Here is a 17,404-nt window from a genome sequence, read left to right on the forward strand (position 1 = left end):
TGTATTACATACACAAATATAACATACTGTAATTAAAAATAAACTCTAACGTTTTCGACACGTACGTGTGTCCTCATCAGGAATTACATATTTGCAATATACATCAAATGAAAATTGTAAGGTAAATTTGACTTCACACTATAACTGTATACTAACGACAAAAGCACTTTGTTTTATTTCTCTATGGTTCAACAAAGCAAACTCTCTACCAAAGCTTTATCAAATAAATATTAAGCACACACCGCATGCCACATTTAGTTTTTATGTTTTAAAATTGCATTGTTTGCGTCTGTAGTACGAGCAGGTGTTTTTGTGCGTATTGTTGCTCTCTTGTGCGTACTGAAATCTGAAAGCCTTTACTTTAGTTAGTTTCAGTCTAAGCCAAAACACTTATCTTAATACGTCATCAGACAAGTGAAAAGTCAGTAAACTGGTCGGACTAGTGAAAAATCGTGCGGGTTAGTGAAATCGGGGAGCAACTAGTCCGGTGGGCTAGTGAAAAAAAAAGTTAAGATCGACCCTCGACCCCTGAATTATGAAAAGGTTGAGTCATTGTTGTTAGGTAGGTTATAGCATCAGTTAAAACTCAGATTCACAATCGAAATGAACTTCACCTGCCCGTCTTTATACAAAGGCGGAGCAACACTCAATATTCCGTCCATGTATAATTGGGTTACTCCTGGATTATGAACAAATGATGGGGCTCAAGTTGTCAACCTCCTAGTGGTGAGCCCTGGTAATTGATTCTTGCAATCAAGCGAATGACAACAAATCGAGACAGCAACTGTAGCTCACAGAGCTCCATGCAACTCCATCCTGTACAGAGTGATGCCGACCCAGAGCATGCGCCTTTCATGTCAAATAGCTGTTCAGGGCGGGCAACTTCAGTTGTCGTATGGGAAGGCATCACCTTGCTGCAGTTGAATGTGGAAGGCGTGACCAAGTCTAAAATCGACATCTTAGAACAAATAGTGAAAGCCAACCAAGTAACGGCTATTCTTCTACAGGAGACACACGCCACCAACAGTGCTGTTCTGAAAATTCACGGATACACATTGGCTGCACAAACTTGTAGCAACATCCACGGTATTGCCACTTTTGTAAAAGATTCTATAAAATGGAAACCAGTGTCCTCCTCCCACCCTAGTTCTGCATTGGAATGGTCAGCAACGGAAATCAATGGTACAACTGTAATTAATCTGTACAAACCACCTCTCGCTAAACTTCTGCAAACCTCTATTCCCATGTTTCTGGCGCCATGCATATATGCTGGAGATTTTAACTGTCATAGTACCACCTGGGGCTATCAACACTCAAACCAAGACGGATTAGCTTTAGAATCCTGGGCATCAACCTGCGGTGTCCAGCTACTATTTGATCCCAAACAGCCTAACAGCTTCCGCTCCGGAAGGTGGTGCACTACAACTAACCCTGATCTGGCCTTTGTTAATCTAACTGGCCCAATACCACAGCGAATGATCCTCGACCCATTTCCAAAATCACAACACCGGCCATCACTGATTACCCCAGCAAGCCCCATCGCATCCATCCCCACAAATCCAACAGTTAAAAGGTGGAACTTTCAAAAAGCAAACTGGGAAAAGTTTACACAACAGGTTGATAAAGAGATAAAGAAACTTCCTCAACCCGCCTCTGCCGACATCAATGCATCCTACCGAGCCCTTTGCAATATCTTCTCTCGGGTAGCTAAGAAGACAGTCCCTCGTGGCGTTCGTCACAAATTCATTCCCACTTGGGACAAGGAATGTGACTTACACTACAATGCCTTTTTGAGCGCGAGCGCTGACTCAAATGAAGATGCTGCAGTTAGTGCCTCTGACCTGATGAACTGTCTTGACAAAAAGCGATTAAAGCGTTGGCAGGACACAATCCAAGCAATCGATTTTACTCACTCCAGCAGGAAGGCATGGAAGACGTTCAACCGTCTCACTGGCCGCAGTTCAAAACCATTTAAACCCTGCCCTGTATCAGCCAACAGCATTGCCCACCAACTTCTAGCTAATGGAAAATTCCCTGGTGCTGACAAGAAACACGAACTTAAAGTAAAACAGGAGTGTAGCAGACTTTGGAGTGCCCCGAGTGTTGATGGCGTTTTGTCAGCTCCTTTTTCTACCCAAGAGCTGCAAACGGCGATCCAACAACTGAAATGTGGCAAAGCTCAAGGACCCGATCACATACCACCAGAGTTTCTAAAACACTGCGGCCCTACATGTCTTTCCTGGCTTAAAGACTTTTATTCAATCTGTCTCAACTGCAACACAATTCCTAAGATATGGCGGAAGCCGGAAGGCCAGCATGATTGCACTACCCAAACCGAAAAAACCGTTGGACGACCCCAAGAGCTATCGTCCTATTTCTTTCCTCTGTGTCCCCTACAAGATTCTTGAGCGGCTCATTATGACACGCCTTGAACCAGTCATTGATCCGCAACTTCCCGCAGAACAAGCTGGCTTCCGCCATGGGCGTTGTACAACCGATCAAACAACTAAATTGACCAATGACATAGAGGATAGTTTCGAGAGGGGAAATAAAGCCGGTGTCATATTAGTAGACTTAACGGCTGCTTATGACACAGTGTGGCACCAAGGCCTAGTGCTTAAACTCCTACAAAAAATTCCTGACAAACAACTTGTTCGCTTTCTCGCTAACATTATAGCAAACCGCTCATTTGTGTTGAAAACTAGCGACGGACAATCCAGCCACCCCCGTCGTCTAAGGAATGGAGTTCCACAAGGATCTTGCTTAGCACCCATGTTATTCAATATTTATATTAGCGACATTCCCCAGACAAAGTCCACACAGTACAGCTATGCAGACGATTTGGTCCTACTATATACAAACAAAAATTGGACCAAGGTAGAGGATGTCCTCACCGAGGATATGAAGCTGATCTCACAATACCTAAAGGATTGGAGACTAAAACTCAGCACAGCTAAAACCACCATCACACCTTTCCACCTCAACAAGGAAGCTGGCCGCCAGTTACGAGTCCCCCTAGATGGAACCCTTATCCGACATGACCCCTGCCCTACATATCTGGGAGTGACCTTGGATCGGCAACTCACGTATAAAAAACACTGTGACTCAGTTCGTGCCAAAGCATCAGCTAGAAACAACCTTCTCAGATGTCTAGTTGGGTCGACTTGGGGATCCAAAACCCCAACACTGCGCACTAGTGCCCTAGCGCTTGTGTACAGTGCTGACGAATATGCTTCTCCAGTCTGGTGCCGCAGCACACATGCAGGAAAAGTAGATATCGCCCTTAACGACACCATGCGCATAATCACTGGATGCCTGCGTCCAACTCCCACAGACTTACTACCAGTGCTTTCAGGCATCGCCCCACCAAAACTACGCAGAGAGAATTCCACCGTACGGCTCGCATTAAAGGCAGAGGTCAATGATCGCCATCTCCTAATGATCCACAATCCACAATAAATGATCCACAATGTACTCCTTGACGCACAACAGCTCACACGTCAACGTCTGCCTTCCAGGCGCCCTTCTTCTCGACACATTGTGGCGCTTCATGAAGGTCACTTTGACCTGATGAAGTCATGGAGAGACCGCTGGGAAACCATCTCACGGCCCAACCAGTTCCAAGTCACACCAAACACTACGGTACCACCTGGCTCAGACCTGCCAAGAAAAGAATGGGTGACTCTGAATCGCCACCGTACTGGTCGCTTCAAGCACAATATCTTTACCTGGGGATTGTGTGACTCACCAGCCTGTGTTTGTGGTGACTGTCAAACAGCAGAGCACAGACCTGCAGAACATGTGGATCTCATAGACCCTGGTATGAAGACATTACTCTGGTTACAACAATTGGGAGATGTTGCCTGAATTGCTGCCTCATAAGCAAGAAGAAGAACAAATGATCGCTGGATACGAACCGCCAGTGAAGCGAAGAAAATACAAAGCCGATAGCCGTATTATGCAGCTGGTTGACCGATTTATTGACAATGGAAAGGATCCACCACAGACTATGTGGGTAAAATCATTTACTACAGTAATGATTTGCGTGTGGTTAGTAAAACAAGCTGTGTCCTCTCCTACTGAACGTCAACTGATATTTTCTTAATCCGAATGCTCTAGAGTAGATGTTGCGTAGGAGCATCAGCAGTTTACAGAACACATTGTGACTGACAGTCATTACATTTTAAGACTTGAAGTCACACGGAATCATAACCTTGCAGTGGTTGCCGGATGATTCTGCTGCCTGTCGCTTATACCGAAAAATGCTTCAACAGAATGCACTATCAGCATCGGTATTGCGACTGACAAGTTTCGATACGGTTAGGGAGCATTCATAATTGACGTCAACCACTTTTTGGCCATTCCTCTTGGGAGGTTTTCGTTTGTTTCTTTTCTGAGGGGTTTCTCTTAAGCTTCACGATACTGTGGTGCCGTGAAGCAACTAGATAAATTATATAGGTCACCACCGTTCTGAACGGCTAAACTTTCACTACCGTAGCTCATTTTGGCCGTCGCCCAAGAGGGTTTCGCCCAGATGTCGTGTACCGTAAATTACTTCACCTGCTCCCAGGCAGGAGCATGATCAGCATCGTGAAGCTTGCTAGCAACGGGAGCTTCGTCTTCATAACTAGCAACTCAGCAAAACTAATAAACAAAACATCCCTGATGTACAGACCATAAATCGAGAACAGGCGTAAGGGTGCGTGTTGACCATCCCGTACGGAGTCAGGCTTATTTACTCACCAATGGAGAGTGGCCACATCCACTTCCAGCAAGCGGAGCGCAGAGGTGACTACAGACCATATTCCAAGACCCGATTGTACCACTTACATCACTTAATCATTGGAACAAAATAAAAAATAAAGGCATTTAAAGCACAACTGCCCAACAGAATAGCATAAAACTCATAGGAACAACCAAGCACATTACAGGGTTCGATCTTAGCACTGGTCCTCTGGCCAATGTCTAGTGCGAGTTCCCCGCGGACCAGTACGAATCGTTTCGCACTGGTCCGACTGTCCAGTGCGAAAATATCATCGTATTATGTCGTTTGATCGTTTAGAGTGCGTGGTTCTCGTTTGCTGTTCTCTTCCAACAACAAAACACGTGATCCGTGCGTGTTAAATCGTAAGAAAAAAGCAATGGCAACATCACGTGACGGTGTTAAATCGTAAGAAAAAGGGTAATCGCAACAACACGTGAACATTCTGAGCTTAGTAGACCTGGTTCTGAGTATGCCAGCCAGCTCTGCTGAAGCTGAGCGTGGCTTCAGCCAATTGAAAATTGTCAAGACGAAGCTGAGGTCAAGGCTCCGGGCTGACCACGTAACAGATCTTCTGACCATCCAGCTACAGTCAGCAGAAATAAAAGATTTCGACCCCAAACTTGCCATACATCCATGGCTGGCAAACGATTCATCTGTGAGGTCAAGAAGGCCCGACACTGGCTATGTGTTTACAAGGCCAGACAAACACACATCAGATTCCGATTATGACCCATCATCGGGTTCAGAAATTGAAGAGCCCCAAGTAGATTGAAGACTCAACGTAGATTGAATGTCTTGCCTGGATAAACTGTTGTTACTGTTATTGCCATTGTATATTTCCATGTTATTGCCACCATTCATTATTGTCGTTTTAAGGTGGTTTTCCCTGGGTTGGCCTCGTGTTTCCCACGACATACTTGTTTTTATCAGTAAACGGGATGGACCAGTGTGATCTCGTGCGGACCAGCGCAAATGGTGAGCCACTGGTCCGGTTGGCTAGTGCGAAAAAAAGTTAAGGTCGAACCCTGCATTACCTAACTTTTATAAGGGGTTCAATCGTTTGAAGTATGCCATTGAATAAAAACTCCTGTACGACCAAGCCAGAGAATAAACAAACTGCCTCCACAAATTAAAAAGCCTGACGGCAAAAATATCTTTTCGATTTCTGTAAACGCAGTTTAGAATACTGATACAGCCAAGAAATATTACAACAGATGGTGATCCTTAGATTGGCAGTGAGCAACTGATCACACTTTGAAACAACAAATTATTTAATGTTTTATAGTTCAATTTTATTCAAAAATGATTATACATCTTCAAATTTTAAAAGAAACAAAATGCTATTTGAGTCTAGTTATTACAAAATGAACTTTTGAGTTAGTTCATATGAGTCGAATTTTTGTTGGGGCGGCATTGCAGGAAATCGCTGTTTGACAAACCTGAACACTGAACAGCTTGAATAACCTAGCCATAAGCTGGATTTCACAAACAATTGATTTGTACACTGCATAAAATTTGCAACTTGACAAACCATGCAACGTAATTAACTAATTATGTACTTCTGTCACACGTTAACAAACAGGTAAAACAATGAACACAAGTTAACTAAGAAAAACGTAAAAATCAAAACCAAAAATATGGCAAATACTGTATTTAACGGCAGTTATATGACATTCCTACTCTTTGTCGCTTATTCTTCAGATTGTTGAAGAATTTTCTTACATCAGCCTCTGTGACTACCTTACCTTCTTCAGCAAACTTTTTAAAGTGTTCATAAAATCCTTCTTTCATGTTCTGGTATCCATTGAGCATCTCCACCTGAAGGAATCTGGACATTCCATCAAGAGCGTTCATATTTTGAGCTTCTTTCTCCTCCAAAGCTTTCTTCCTGCCTTCTTCTTCATAGCATTCTACAGTGTCGTTAGAATCCAATAGAAAAGGGACATTGAGGTCATTGTAAGTTGCCAAGCAAGCTGTGCATTTACACAATACGGATCTCCATGAACTAGGCCAAAACGTAGCTCCGGTAACTTTAACTGGAATGGCTCCGTTTATCTTGCATGAAATACCAGCAATGTCACCGTCTGAATTTTTAGCGTTTAATTTCTTTTTCACATCCTTATCACTTCCAGGTTCTCCGCTTTCCTCTGCTGTTGTTTCAGTGACGTTTACGTCATCGCTCTCAAAGTCCTTCTCAATCTTGACAGGTGCAACAAATAGTGCAGAATATTTGTGCAAGAAAGTGCATCGCTTTGTGCATTCGAAGCAAATCATTTCGGAAAATGCTAAGTTTTCTGGAGGGGTAGTTTCCCCAAGATGTCGGCCATGGAACCAGTCCTCGCATACCACACATTGAATCATTTCATCTTCAATATCATCATCTTCATCTGGGTAAGGTCGATTGCATGTGCAGTACAAACCACGAAAGTTTTGATTGTAGACGTTGTTTTCATTTGTGCTTTCTTTTTCAGAAAACAGTTTACAGTTCAAATTACTAAACTTGCTGTTTCCACAGTCGCATCGGAAGTTTCGCTTTGTGTAAAGTTCATACAGATCATGACCGTTGTGACATTCCAAAGAGCATGCTAAACATAAGCCAGCTGGTTGCTCTTCAGAACCAGAACAAGTGTAACAAGCGAAAAGAGCTTGTCGTCTCACATATCCTTTCTCGTACGTGCACTCCTGATCATCACTTGCACCAAGAACTGCATTTGCTGTCTCCTCAATTTCTTGGTCTTCAGCAATCAAGTCTTGCATGGAAATAGCAGCATCTTCTTTTTCTACATCCACAACCTTTCGTTTGTGAGACATTACTACACACCTATGCCTGCGAAAGAGTACATATAAAAAAAAACTTGACATGAGACAAGATTTGCAAATCACTTTTATAACTTCACCACAGAGTTGGTTCGAATCTAATTTTAGCTATCCAGACATCTGAATTGTCATTAACCGAGTAATGAGTATTATTTGCATTATTTTTAGGATACATCAAAAGTTGAGACACTGGTTCAATAGCACATCATGTACATGTGACACAGTCTTATTGCACACATTTTCTCAGAGAAATGGGATGGGGAAAAGAGACGGTCCATCCAAAAGGAACAGGTAAAGAATGAAGCAGACAAGGTTGGACTGAAAGAGGAACATGCGGTGGAGTTGAAAGAATGAGATGGAGAAAGGGTGTGCACCAGGAATGAATCAACACGAAAGAAAACAAGTATAAGTCAAGCCAGGCAATCCGCAAAGTCACACTGCGCTGTTATCAAGAGAGATGGTGGTGTGTGATGACACGTGCTACACCACACCAAGTAACGCAACAGAAATAGCGAAGAGCAATTACATGGGCACATTGGCACTGATGCATCCAGAAGTTTGTTTTTGTATTTTTTGGTGATATACTGCTTGGCAGTTGACATAACACCAATACAAAGCCAAAACATTCCATGAAATGCACTGTTTTTTTTTTTACCCCAAATCAACGAATTTTATTGGGGTAAAAAAAAACCTCAATAATAATTTACACAAACATTTGGAGGCCCCAGTCTTTGTTGCATCTAGTAGCCTCACAACATAGTACTCACAATATAACATTAAAACATTCATACTACCTATCACTACAATTTAGCAAAAACCTTTAATAAACTCCTCCGAACCTTTTTTTGCACCCTTCGCTGTCCATATTTACTCTATTTAACATAGCTCTTCTTTGTCAAATCCAATCTTTTTCCTCTACCCCTCAAAGTAATCTCCAAAGACCACTTAAACAGACACTAAAAAAGTTGAATGAATATCTACTCAATTTAGATGTGAGATGGTAAGTGTTTTTTTTTACCCCAATAACCCCACTATTTTTTTTTTACCCCACTTGACTATATAGATTAATGATATGCAAAATGGTAGTTCTGTGACTATCGGTTTGGGAGATAGCGGACATCAAAAATTGATAAAAAATTTTCAAATGTAAACAATTTCAATTTTTGAAAGGTTCTATATCTAAAACTAATTGGAAATTAGCAATTTTAGCGGTAGATATGAAAACTAGGACTGCTTCTTAATTAGAATACCAAATTTCAGCTTTGTAAATGCTTTAGATTAAAAGTTATGAAGACCTAAACATGAGGAAAATTTACATGCGAACGCATTTTGAGGGACCTTGGTGACTTTGAAGGGCTATAATTTCTAAAGGTCTTGAGATAATGAGCTGAAATTTTTTTTGTGTTCATTATACATCAATATATATGAAACTTTAGTGTAAATTTAAAGAAAATCTAAGAGGGTCGAGCTTGCACACCCTGTTGAGTTGACATGGAATGACCCATTTGTGTATTATGTGCAGCTTTCAAAGTCGGTAGCAACCTTAAAAATGCTTTCAATTGCCCTAAAAATTTGACAGGATTATTTTTTCAGGTATTGACACGATACAAGAGGGTGCCCCATTGAATTAAAAAAGAAATCAATTTATGAATCACCCTACCCTACATGGTAACCATAGCTTTTGCCAAAATTTAATAATCAATTTACATTAGCTAAGCTTTCTTTACAAAAATAAGGACATTACCGTACATTGCGGGAACTGCAACGACATTACATTTCCAGCCACTTTAGAAAAATCAATTGCCAATTTAATAATTTTGGTTTGGTGGGTTTTTGAATCTTTATACTCGAACTGGACAAAGCCTTGATAAGTTATTCCTGCCCCTGGTAGTTTTGCATCCTTGTAAAAGCTTGTGATGCAGGGCCTGTTGCCGAGATTGGCAGAGTAAAGTTTTCCAATTGTTGAAGTGTTGTTGCTGGGAATTATTTCATCCACTAGGTGCTGCTGAATGAAGAGGAATCCTGAAATGCGTTGCTCAAGCGCATACCACGAGAGTCAAACCAGTGATCAAGCGCATACCCCGTGATCTTGAGTCAAGTGCATAACCACTGAGCTAACGGGGCAGACATATTAATGTTTATTAATTCTTTTATGACAAATTAATTTTTTCACGCCTTGCTAGATTGCAAGCTTGCTTTCACGTTCAAGAAAAAAAAAAAATTAACTAAGTTAAAAACCAACTTCAATGTACTCTAATATCACTCATAAAAAGTACATACAAAAGGCAGTTGCCTACGATCTAAAATTAGTTTTATATACCTACGTCTTACAATCTAAAATTCCAATATATATATATTATATAAAAAGCAATAATTTAGATAACTAAGTAGGCCTAGGTAATTAATGAGCCGAGATTGGCAATTGCAGAAATTTTTCTTATTAGTCACTCTTGGCTTGGCATAAATCAGTTAGAAACGGCTTAACTGTGTGCTTGTTCATAATAACTTTTAGTCACATGCTAGCTGGGTTTTTTTTTTCGGTCATTTATTGACCGATTTTTTGACCATTGATTTTTGACCATTTATTGACCATTGACCGATTTTTTAGCAAAATGTCCAAAAAAAAAATATAGTCAATTCGGTGAAAATGTCCGAAAAAAACAACGTTTCTCAGCGAAACTTAATGTTGTAGTTAGACAGTAAGTGCAAATTTTGGTTTGTATCAGCTACTGTACTTGAAAGGAAATATTTTCATCAGAAAAAATGACCGAATTTTTTCAAGTCATTTCGGACAAATGACTGAAAAGTCTCATCGAAAAGAAAAAAACCCAGCATGCTAGGCCTACTGTACTGCACTCAAAATTTACCTTATCATTTATCATCAAACCCAACCCTTGTGGAAAAGTTTTCCATGAACCAACCTATAAGATTTTACAAGCCTAGATCTACTGCCTCAACCATCCTATAAACAGCATTACTTAGTTGCAAACAATTGAGCTATAGTTGAAAGAGGCAGTTAAATGGCAGGCCTTACCCCTTGTGGTACCGTAGCATTTTCTGGTACAGTACGGTAACTGAAATCGTAAGACAACCACAGTGATCTCAATAACTCAAAGGGGGAAAATTGATAACTTCTTATAAACTACTGTACATACCGTATATTTTCAGAGGTGGGCAGTAGCGCGCTACTTTTGTAGCGCCGCTACTATTTTGGTAAAAGTAGCGGTAGCGGCGCTACTTTTTAGTTGGAGTAGCGGCGCTATTTTTTTCTAAAGTAGCGGTAGCGGGAGAGGCGCTACTTTTTTTCAGTCGCACTCCCGCTACCGCTACTTTTTAATTTAAAGTAAAAAAAATACTCGTTTTTTTCCGCAACAATGGCGTGGTTTAGCAGTTATATTATATAGCCTATAATCCTCTATGATCGGTTTGGTTGAAAAGTTTCGGTCTTTTGGGAATCTCGTTTTCTGGTGTGGAGCTGCGATCAAGGTATGAAATCGATAATGTTCATTTTAATTTTGATAATAGCCGAAGTAAAGTTGAATATGGTTTAACTTTATAGAATATAGACTACATGCAGTGAGCACTGAGCATTGCCTCATCAGTCATCACCTATATTAAGATGTCCAAAAATAAGATTTTATCGTATTGGTTAAAGTAAAACTGTTGACAAATGGTTAGCTAAGATATTTGTTGCTGATAAAATTTTCTTACACGATAGTTTTTGTAAAAAGAAATCATTACAGGGCAATTTTGTGTGATTTGTTTTGCTTACAACTTTGAAGTTACAACATAGTTTGTCTTATTTCTAAACAACTCATTTATTTCTATCTGACGTCAACTTCTTCGGCAAATATCTCCGTGTGATGAAGCCTATTTGCCAGGCTTTAGACATTCTCCAGGGCGAGTCCAAGGCGTATTACGGAGTCTTGCTTTCAACCATTACAATTTGGGCGAAGAAGTTGACTGAGATCAGTGATCTTGTGAGCTGTCAGGAGTTGAGAGTGAAAGTCGTTGAAGGAGTGAAGAAACAATTCAACAAGTGCTTCAACGACATGAAATGCGTTATGGCATCATGTCTTCATCCCTCCTTCAAGACGTCGTGGCTACAATTTCTGCACTACGTTTCCACGGATGATGCTGACGCACTGCGAGAAAAAGTCAAGACAGATGTAATTCGACTGTTGCGGGAGACATCAAGCCAGGTTGATACTGAGAAGAGTGACGCCAACACCAGTCACGACTCCGAGGATGAATTTTTTGGAGTGTTGGCGCCATCCGTGAAACGTCGGTGCAGAAGGAAACAGCAATTGTGGACGCCTTTTTTTCGGACAGGAGCAAGTCCTTGAAGTTTTCGAATACCGAGTTAAAACATCTGTTCATTAAATACAACACTCCCATTCCTTCCAGTGCTGCGGTGGAGAGACTTTTCTCTGTTGGAAAAGATGTGCTTAAGTCAAAGCGGGCAGGACTTAGTGACTCATTTTGAAATGCTTGTGTTTTTGAAAGATGCGTAACAATAAATTTCCCTTAGAATGTGTTTTCTATAACGACGTTAAAATGGCAGTGTAAACAAATGATAACATTCGTTTTCCAGGTCACTTTTGCGTCACTAGGGACTTGAAGAGTGTTTCCTAACTTAGTGTCATTTTAGACAAAAGTAGCGGAAGAAGTAGCGGTAGCGCGCGCTACTTTGGTCCGAGTAGCGGTAGCGGGTAGCGTGCTACTTTTGTAAATTGGTAGCGGGTAGCGGTAGCGCGCGCTATTATGGTCCAAGTAGCGGTAGCGGGTAGCGCGCTACTTTAAAAGTAGCGGGTGCCCACCTGGGCATATTTCAAAATTGTGTGACAGGGGAAGAAAAAATAAAATTGTAACGCAGTTAAGTCTGAGTAGGTTCAAGTGTTAGGGTAATGTCTCTACAGCAAATATGTAACCTTACTTTGTTTTTATCATTGCAGACAAACTTTTTCTTAATTTCGGAAATCTCCACCTGCTTACAAGCAAATTTTCATTAAAATTTCACTTAGAATGGTGCAGGGTGTAAATGACTTTCGTTTTATTCTATTCTTCTAATTTCAATGTATCTGGAGAGGTCATATATATATGAAACATTATAAAAAAAAATTAGCTGTGTGTTTGATACATAGTTTAGAAAATCGGTATGCAAGTTTGGTAAGCCACACATGTCTGTCCGTTACCAAAAAATCTCAAAAAAGTTTTTTTTACAAACAACTATACGTTTTTTTAACTTCTAACATAATATTGACTATCTCACATTTGGCAGCACATATCAACCCTATACAATTATCTTTCCTCCAATTTAAATCACTACATTTATGGAAGTTTGATATTGTGTCTGTCCGTTACCATATTTTTGATGAATTTGTGTAGATTGTAAATAGGGCTTTACACCAAGACTGTCAAAGATGACTGGGTACGTAGTCATAAAGGGAAGGTGGGAACTAGCCCTAGCGCATTAGACCCCCCTTATATAGATTGAAAAAAACATTTTTGAAGTAAAAAAAAATTATATGTGAATATTTTTTATTAAAAAAAATTCCCATTATAATTGTGAATCGTTAATGAAGATCATGTTTTGAGTCAGGGAAATATCAAAGATGTTTGTTCTAACAATTGTTGACTACTCGCTGCAAATGTCATTGCCAAGTTTTGATTGCAAGTGAAGAGAGAGTAACTGTCAAATGTTATTCCAAAGCCAACATATCAGGATCAATATGGAGATGGCCAAAGGATGAGGACTTCCATGATTACCGTACCCTATAAGTGATGTTGTGCAGGCTATAGCCACTCCACACCTTATTCCTGCAGGAGAGAGAAATGTTTCCTTTTACATACCAGAACTTCATCACATTTGGGGATACTATGACTCAAATTGTGTGAACTAACTTGAAAAAGTCGTAAATTTCCATGAATTAAAAATAATTTCAAGAATTTATATCCAATAAATAAACTGCTTTTATCTTCCACTAGTGAAAAGTGACCGCTATAATGATGCAAATATTGATAAGAATATAAAAATACAGTAAGGAATGAAAGAACAAGGGTAGAAAAACACTTCAGCGGGCTGGAAAAAGCAGGGTAGCACCACTATTTCGAAATGCATGACAACAAATTCGGAAATGTATGCAATTTATGTATATAATTGTAACGGTAGCCTATGAATATTAAAACACTTTTTTTGTAAAAAAAACAAACTTTTTTTCAACCAAAATTTTCCGAAATTGCAAACCATACTTTTTCCTATTAGAAAATAAACACTTTTTCCATCACCTTGGTTCAGTGTAGCAAAAAACTTCAGAAATGAGATAGTGTCTGTCTGTTACTTTTTGTAATGTCTGTCCGTTACTTTATATCAAGGTTTTAAACTAATTGTTGCGCAAACACTGCATTAGGGATTAGCAAAAAAAACTACTTTTAAGATGGGGGGTAGATCTCAAATTTAAAAAAACATTGATCTATTGGGTTTGGGAGCTGAATTTAGATAGAAAGTGCATGTGAAGGCTGACTAGTGGTTTTTCCCAATTCTATCTGTCTGTCCGTTACTTTATTTCAATAGTCGGTAAAATTGGTAATACTAAACCCAGACCCAAAATTTTTTCCTGCACAAACCATCATACTTAGTAGTTTTAACACGCTGAATATTGTGGAGCTGGGGCTCTTGTGGTCTTCAAATTTAAAGATTTTCGCATCAATGTCTGTCCGTTACCAAATTTTATTTTTGAAATATCACCACCTCTGTATATTTCCAACTAGACATAATTCATTTCCTTTCCATTACAGGATGGCAAATAAAATTGAAAGTAGCTATTTTTACACACTTGTTGCCAAGGTTACAATCAAGTGTTGCCAGAGTGAGGATTAAAGCTAGGAATATGGATAGGGTTTTTATCTTTGCCCAGGACTAAATAAATTTCCAAAATACAAGTTTTTGTGTTCAACAGCTTTAAAGTTTTCTCAAATTAGAACAGAATTATTTATCTGGCAACGCTATTGAGGCTATATTAGATGGAATGATTGGAAACTGGGGAGACCAACTTATCTAGCACTCTTCAAAACCACAATGATATTTTCAAAATTTCCAGCCCAAAAGCAATTTCAAACCAGCCCAATATTGTTGCTTGTACAAACTAGCCCAAAATGAGAAGAATTCGTTCACAAAATCAGTCCAAATTGACGAAACACGATCAATCAATAAAGATCTTATTAACTTACTAAGCGTTCTACTTGGTTTACAGCATTAATCTATACCGTGGTAGGGCAGAAAATCACTAGCCATAGTGGGGAGCCAGTAAACAATATGAGTATGACTCCTACGGTATATGGTATAACTCTACTAGACACTTTAGTAGACAGTAAGACTGGGAGCAGGGGCGCCGGCACGATTTTTGACTGGGAGGAGGCAGGATTATGAAAAAGGGCACTTTTATTGCTGAAATGCCATTTTTTTAAGTTTTAAGATAAGATATAGCGATAATGCTCATCTATCGAGTAATGATAGAAGTGTCCGGTATACAAAGAACAATGGCACGAAAGGGCATCATGCTATGTTATAATGATGTGGACCTAATTTACTGTGATACCGAATTTTGTGTCGTGAATATTATTTCGAAGCAAAAATGAAAGATTATTATAATTAGACTGAAAGCGAATAACAGAAATTGTTATGCTGAAATTGTTATGCTGAATTGTGCAGTACGGTAGCTTACATGACCTTAAAAGGGCACAATTGCTCCCCTGCCCCCCATCTACAGAAAAATTGAGGGCAGGGAGGCATTCGCCCCTCCCCCCCCCCCCCCGCTTCCAGCGCCCCTGACCGGGAGCAGGTAATAATTAATAGATCAAACTAGCAGCCATACCATTCCTCCTTCACGTGACGTTTAGCTCAGATAGCTCAGTGGTTACGCGCCGGGCTCAAGATCACACGGCGCTGGTTCGACTCTCGGGGTGTGCGTTTGAGCAACGCATTTCAGGACTGCTCTCCATTCAGCGGCACCTAGTGAATGGAATAATTTCTCGGCAACAAGACTTCAACAATCGGAAAACTTCACTCTGCCAATCTCGGTAACCGGCCCTGCGTCAAGTGCCTCTACAAGTATGCGAACAAGTACCAGGAATAACCTATCAAGGCTTTGTCAGTCCGAGGATAAAGATTCAAAACCAAACCAAACCAAATCCATCACTTTTCCGCTAAGGCGCTAAATGCGCTTATCCAGTTTAACAGAAAAAAAGTTCACTTAAAATTCACTCTGATTCATTCACTGTGAAGCGAAGTTTATAGAATTTCAATAAAAACTGTTGTGATTTTTTGCTATTTTATGCTTAATATTACTCCAAAAACAAGCCCAAAAACCCGCAACTGCTTTATTTTTCCCGCAACTCTTCAACCAAACTAGCCCAATTCCGCGGGAAAACCGCGGACCTGGCAACCTTGACAATGAAACCGCTTAGCTTCAGTGTTGCCACACAACACCAAATAAATCTCACCACTGTCGCAGCAAAACTCCCCAACTGCTGCTCTCACTTGGCCAGGCCAGCTTCTTTTCTTTGCAGTTTGTCTCAAAAAATTAAAAAAAAAATTTGCATCATTTTTTTTCAAATAAAGCTTTGATCTTCTTTTGGTAATGTATTTTTTTTACCAGCAACCGAATGGTAAAAAAAGGCCTGTTTTCTCTTTTAAACACCGATTTTTTGATTCGTTTCAAAAATTTATTCTAACTGGCAACTCTGGTCTATTTGACGTTATTTTGCCCCAGTTTTTCCCGCTAATAAATCAGAAGAGTTGCCAAAATAAAGCTGAAGCAAATATAATAGACTAATAAAATTTCCTGTTTTCGTTAAATACTTGTAAACTGAGTTTTTCTTAACACCACGATCATTTGATGTGTGTTGATCCAGAATTGTGGTACATTTCATTTTGAATCTTAAAAAGTAAAATTAACTTTTCTTACATTGTCTCGACATTGCCAGACTCAAGTTAAACAACCAGACAAAAAAACGTCATTTTTAAATTGATTCAACGTCTGAAAAATGACCGGGTTTGCTGTCTGGGAAATTTAGCAAAAAGCAGCAGACCAGGCAGAAAAGTTGGCTTTTATATCGTTTCAATGTTTAGCTACATTGAAAAGTATCAAAAAGAAGTTTTTTTTTCTGATTCTAAAACATTTTGGCAGGTTGAAATGAAAGCTACACTGTAGGAAATGAACTTGATTATTCTCTGCTTGCTTCATGGAATTTTGTGTTTAGGCCTACGTTATCATCAATACGTTTTTTTTTTTTTCTGCGTATGTTGTTGTTGAAGCGCGGGAACGTTTCAACGTTTTATTTTTTCTCTTGTAAGCTTACTTTAAATGGCAAAATCGTAATTTCCGTAGGGTGGCAATTGACAAGTAGACCGTATGGTCGTCTCGTTGTCTCCCTGTCGGTATGGGAACTTGTGTAACTTTTGTATTGTGTATATTGCATATTTCAAACATGTACCTATGTTCCTGTTACTGACAAATAAAACATTGATTGATTGATTGATGAAACGCCTGACAAAACACCTGACTGGAAATCGTGTTACCACTGTTACCTATACTTCTAATGTGATAAACTAGAGTTTTTTCAACCAGAAAATCAATCTGCGAACGTTGAATCAATGTAAAAAAAACTGATTTGCTGGCTGGGATCGCGACAATTACATTATGTTTTCATTCATCTTGGTTTGTCATGAGAGATACTACGTCTACGATGCTGAGCAGCCATGACCACCCGCGGAAAACCTATCAGTGCAATTCATCACAATAACCTCAAAACCGCTTGATG

The 17,404-nt window shown here is 39.7% G+C and overlaps 2 protein-coding genes across 2 annotated transcripts; one reads left to right on the plus strand and one right to left on the minus strand.

Moving 5' to 3' along the window:
- Window positions 1–761: 761 nt before the first annotated feature.
- Window positions 762–2,408, plus strand: LOC145770893 (uncharacterized). Its single transcript, XM_082582636.1, has one exon. The coding sequence runs from the start codon at window positions 762–764 to the stop codon at window positions 2,406–2,408; it is 1,647 nt and encodes a 548-aa protein (XP_082438762.1).
- Window positions 2,409–5,899: 3,491 nt separating this feature from the next.
- LOC145770295 (putative E3 ubiquitin-protein ligase UBR7) lies at window positions 5,900–7,588 on the minus strand. The gene has a single exon (XM_082581893.1). It carries the CDS (start codon window positions 7,574–7,576, stop codon window positions 6,419–6,421), a length of 1,158 nt encoding a protein of 385 aa, XP_082438019.1. The 5' UTR covers window positions 7,577–7,588; the 3' UTR covers window positions 5,900–6,418.
- Window positions 7,589–17,404: the final 9,816 nt, after the last annotated feature.

The sequence above is a fragment of the Aplidium turbinatum genome, chromosome 5 (assembly GCF_918807975.1).
Source record: "Aplidium turbinatum chromosome 5, kaAplTurb1.1, whole genome shotgun sequence".
Classification (NCBI taxonomy): domain Eukaryota; kingdom Metazoa; phylum Chordata; class Ascidiacea; order Aplousobranchia; family Polyclinidae; genus Aplidium; species Aplidium turbinatum.

Coding starts and splice junctions, on each gene's coding strand:
- LOC145770893 (XM_082582636.1), top strand. CDS start 762: ATGACAACAAATCGAGACAGCAACTGTAGCTCACAGAGCTCCATGCAA.
- LOC145770295 (XM_082581893.1), bottom strand. CDS start 7,576: ATGTCTCACAAACGAAAGGTTGTGGATGTAGAAAAAGAAGATGCTGCT.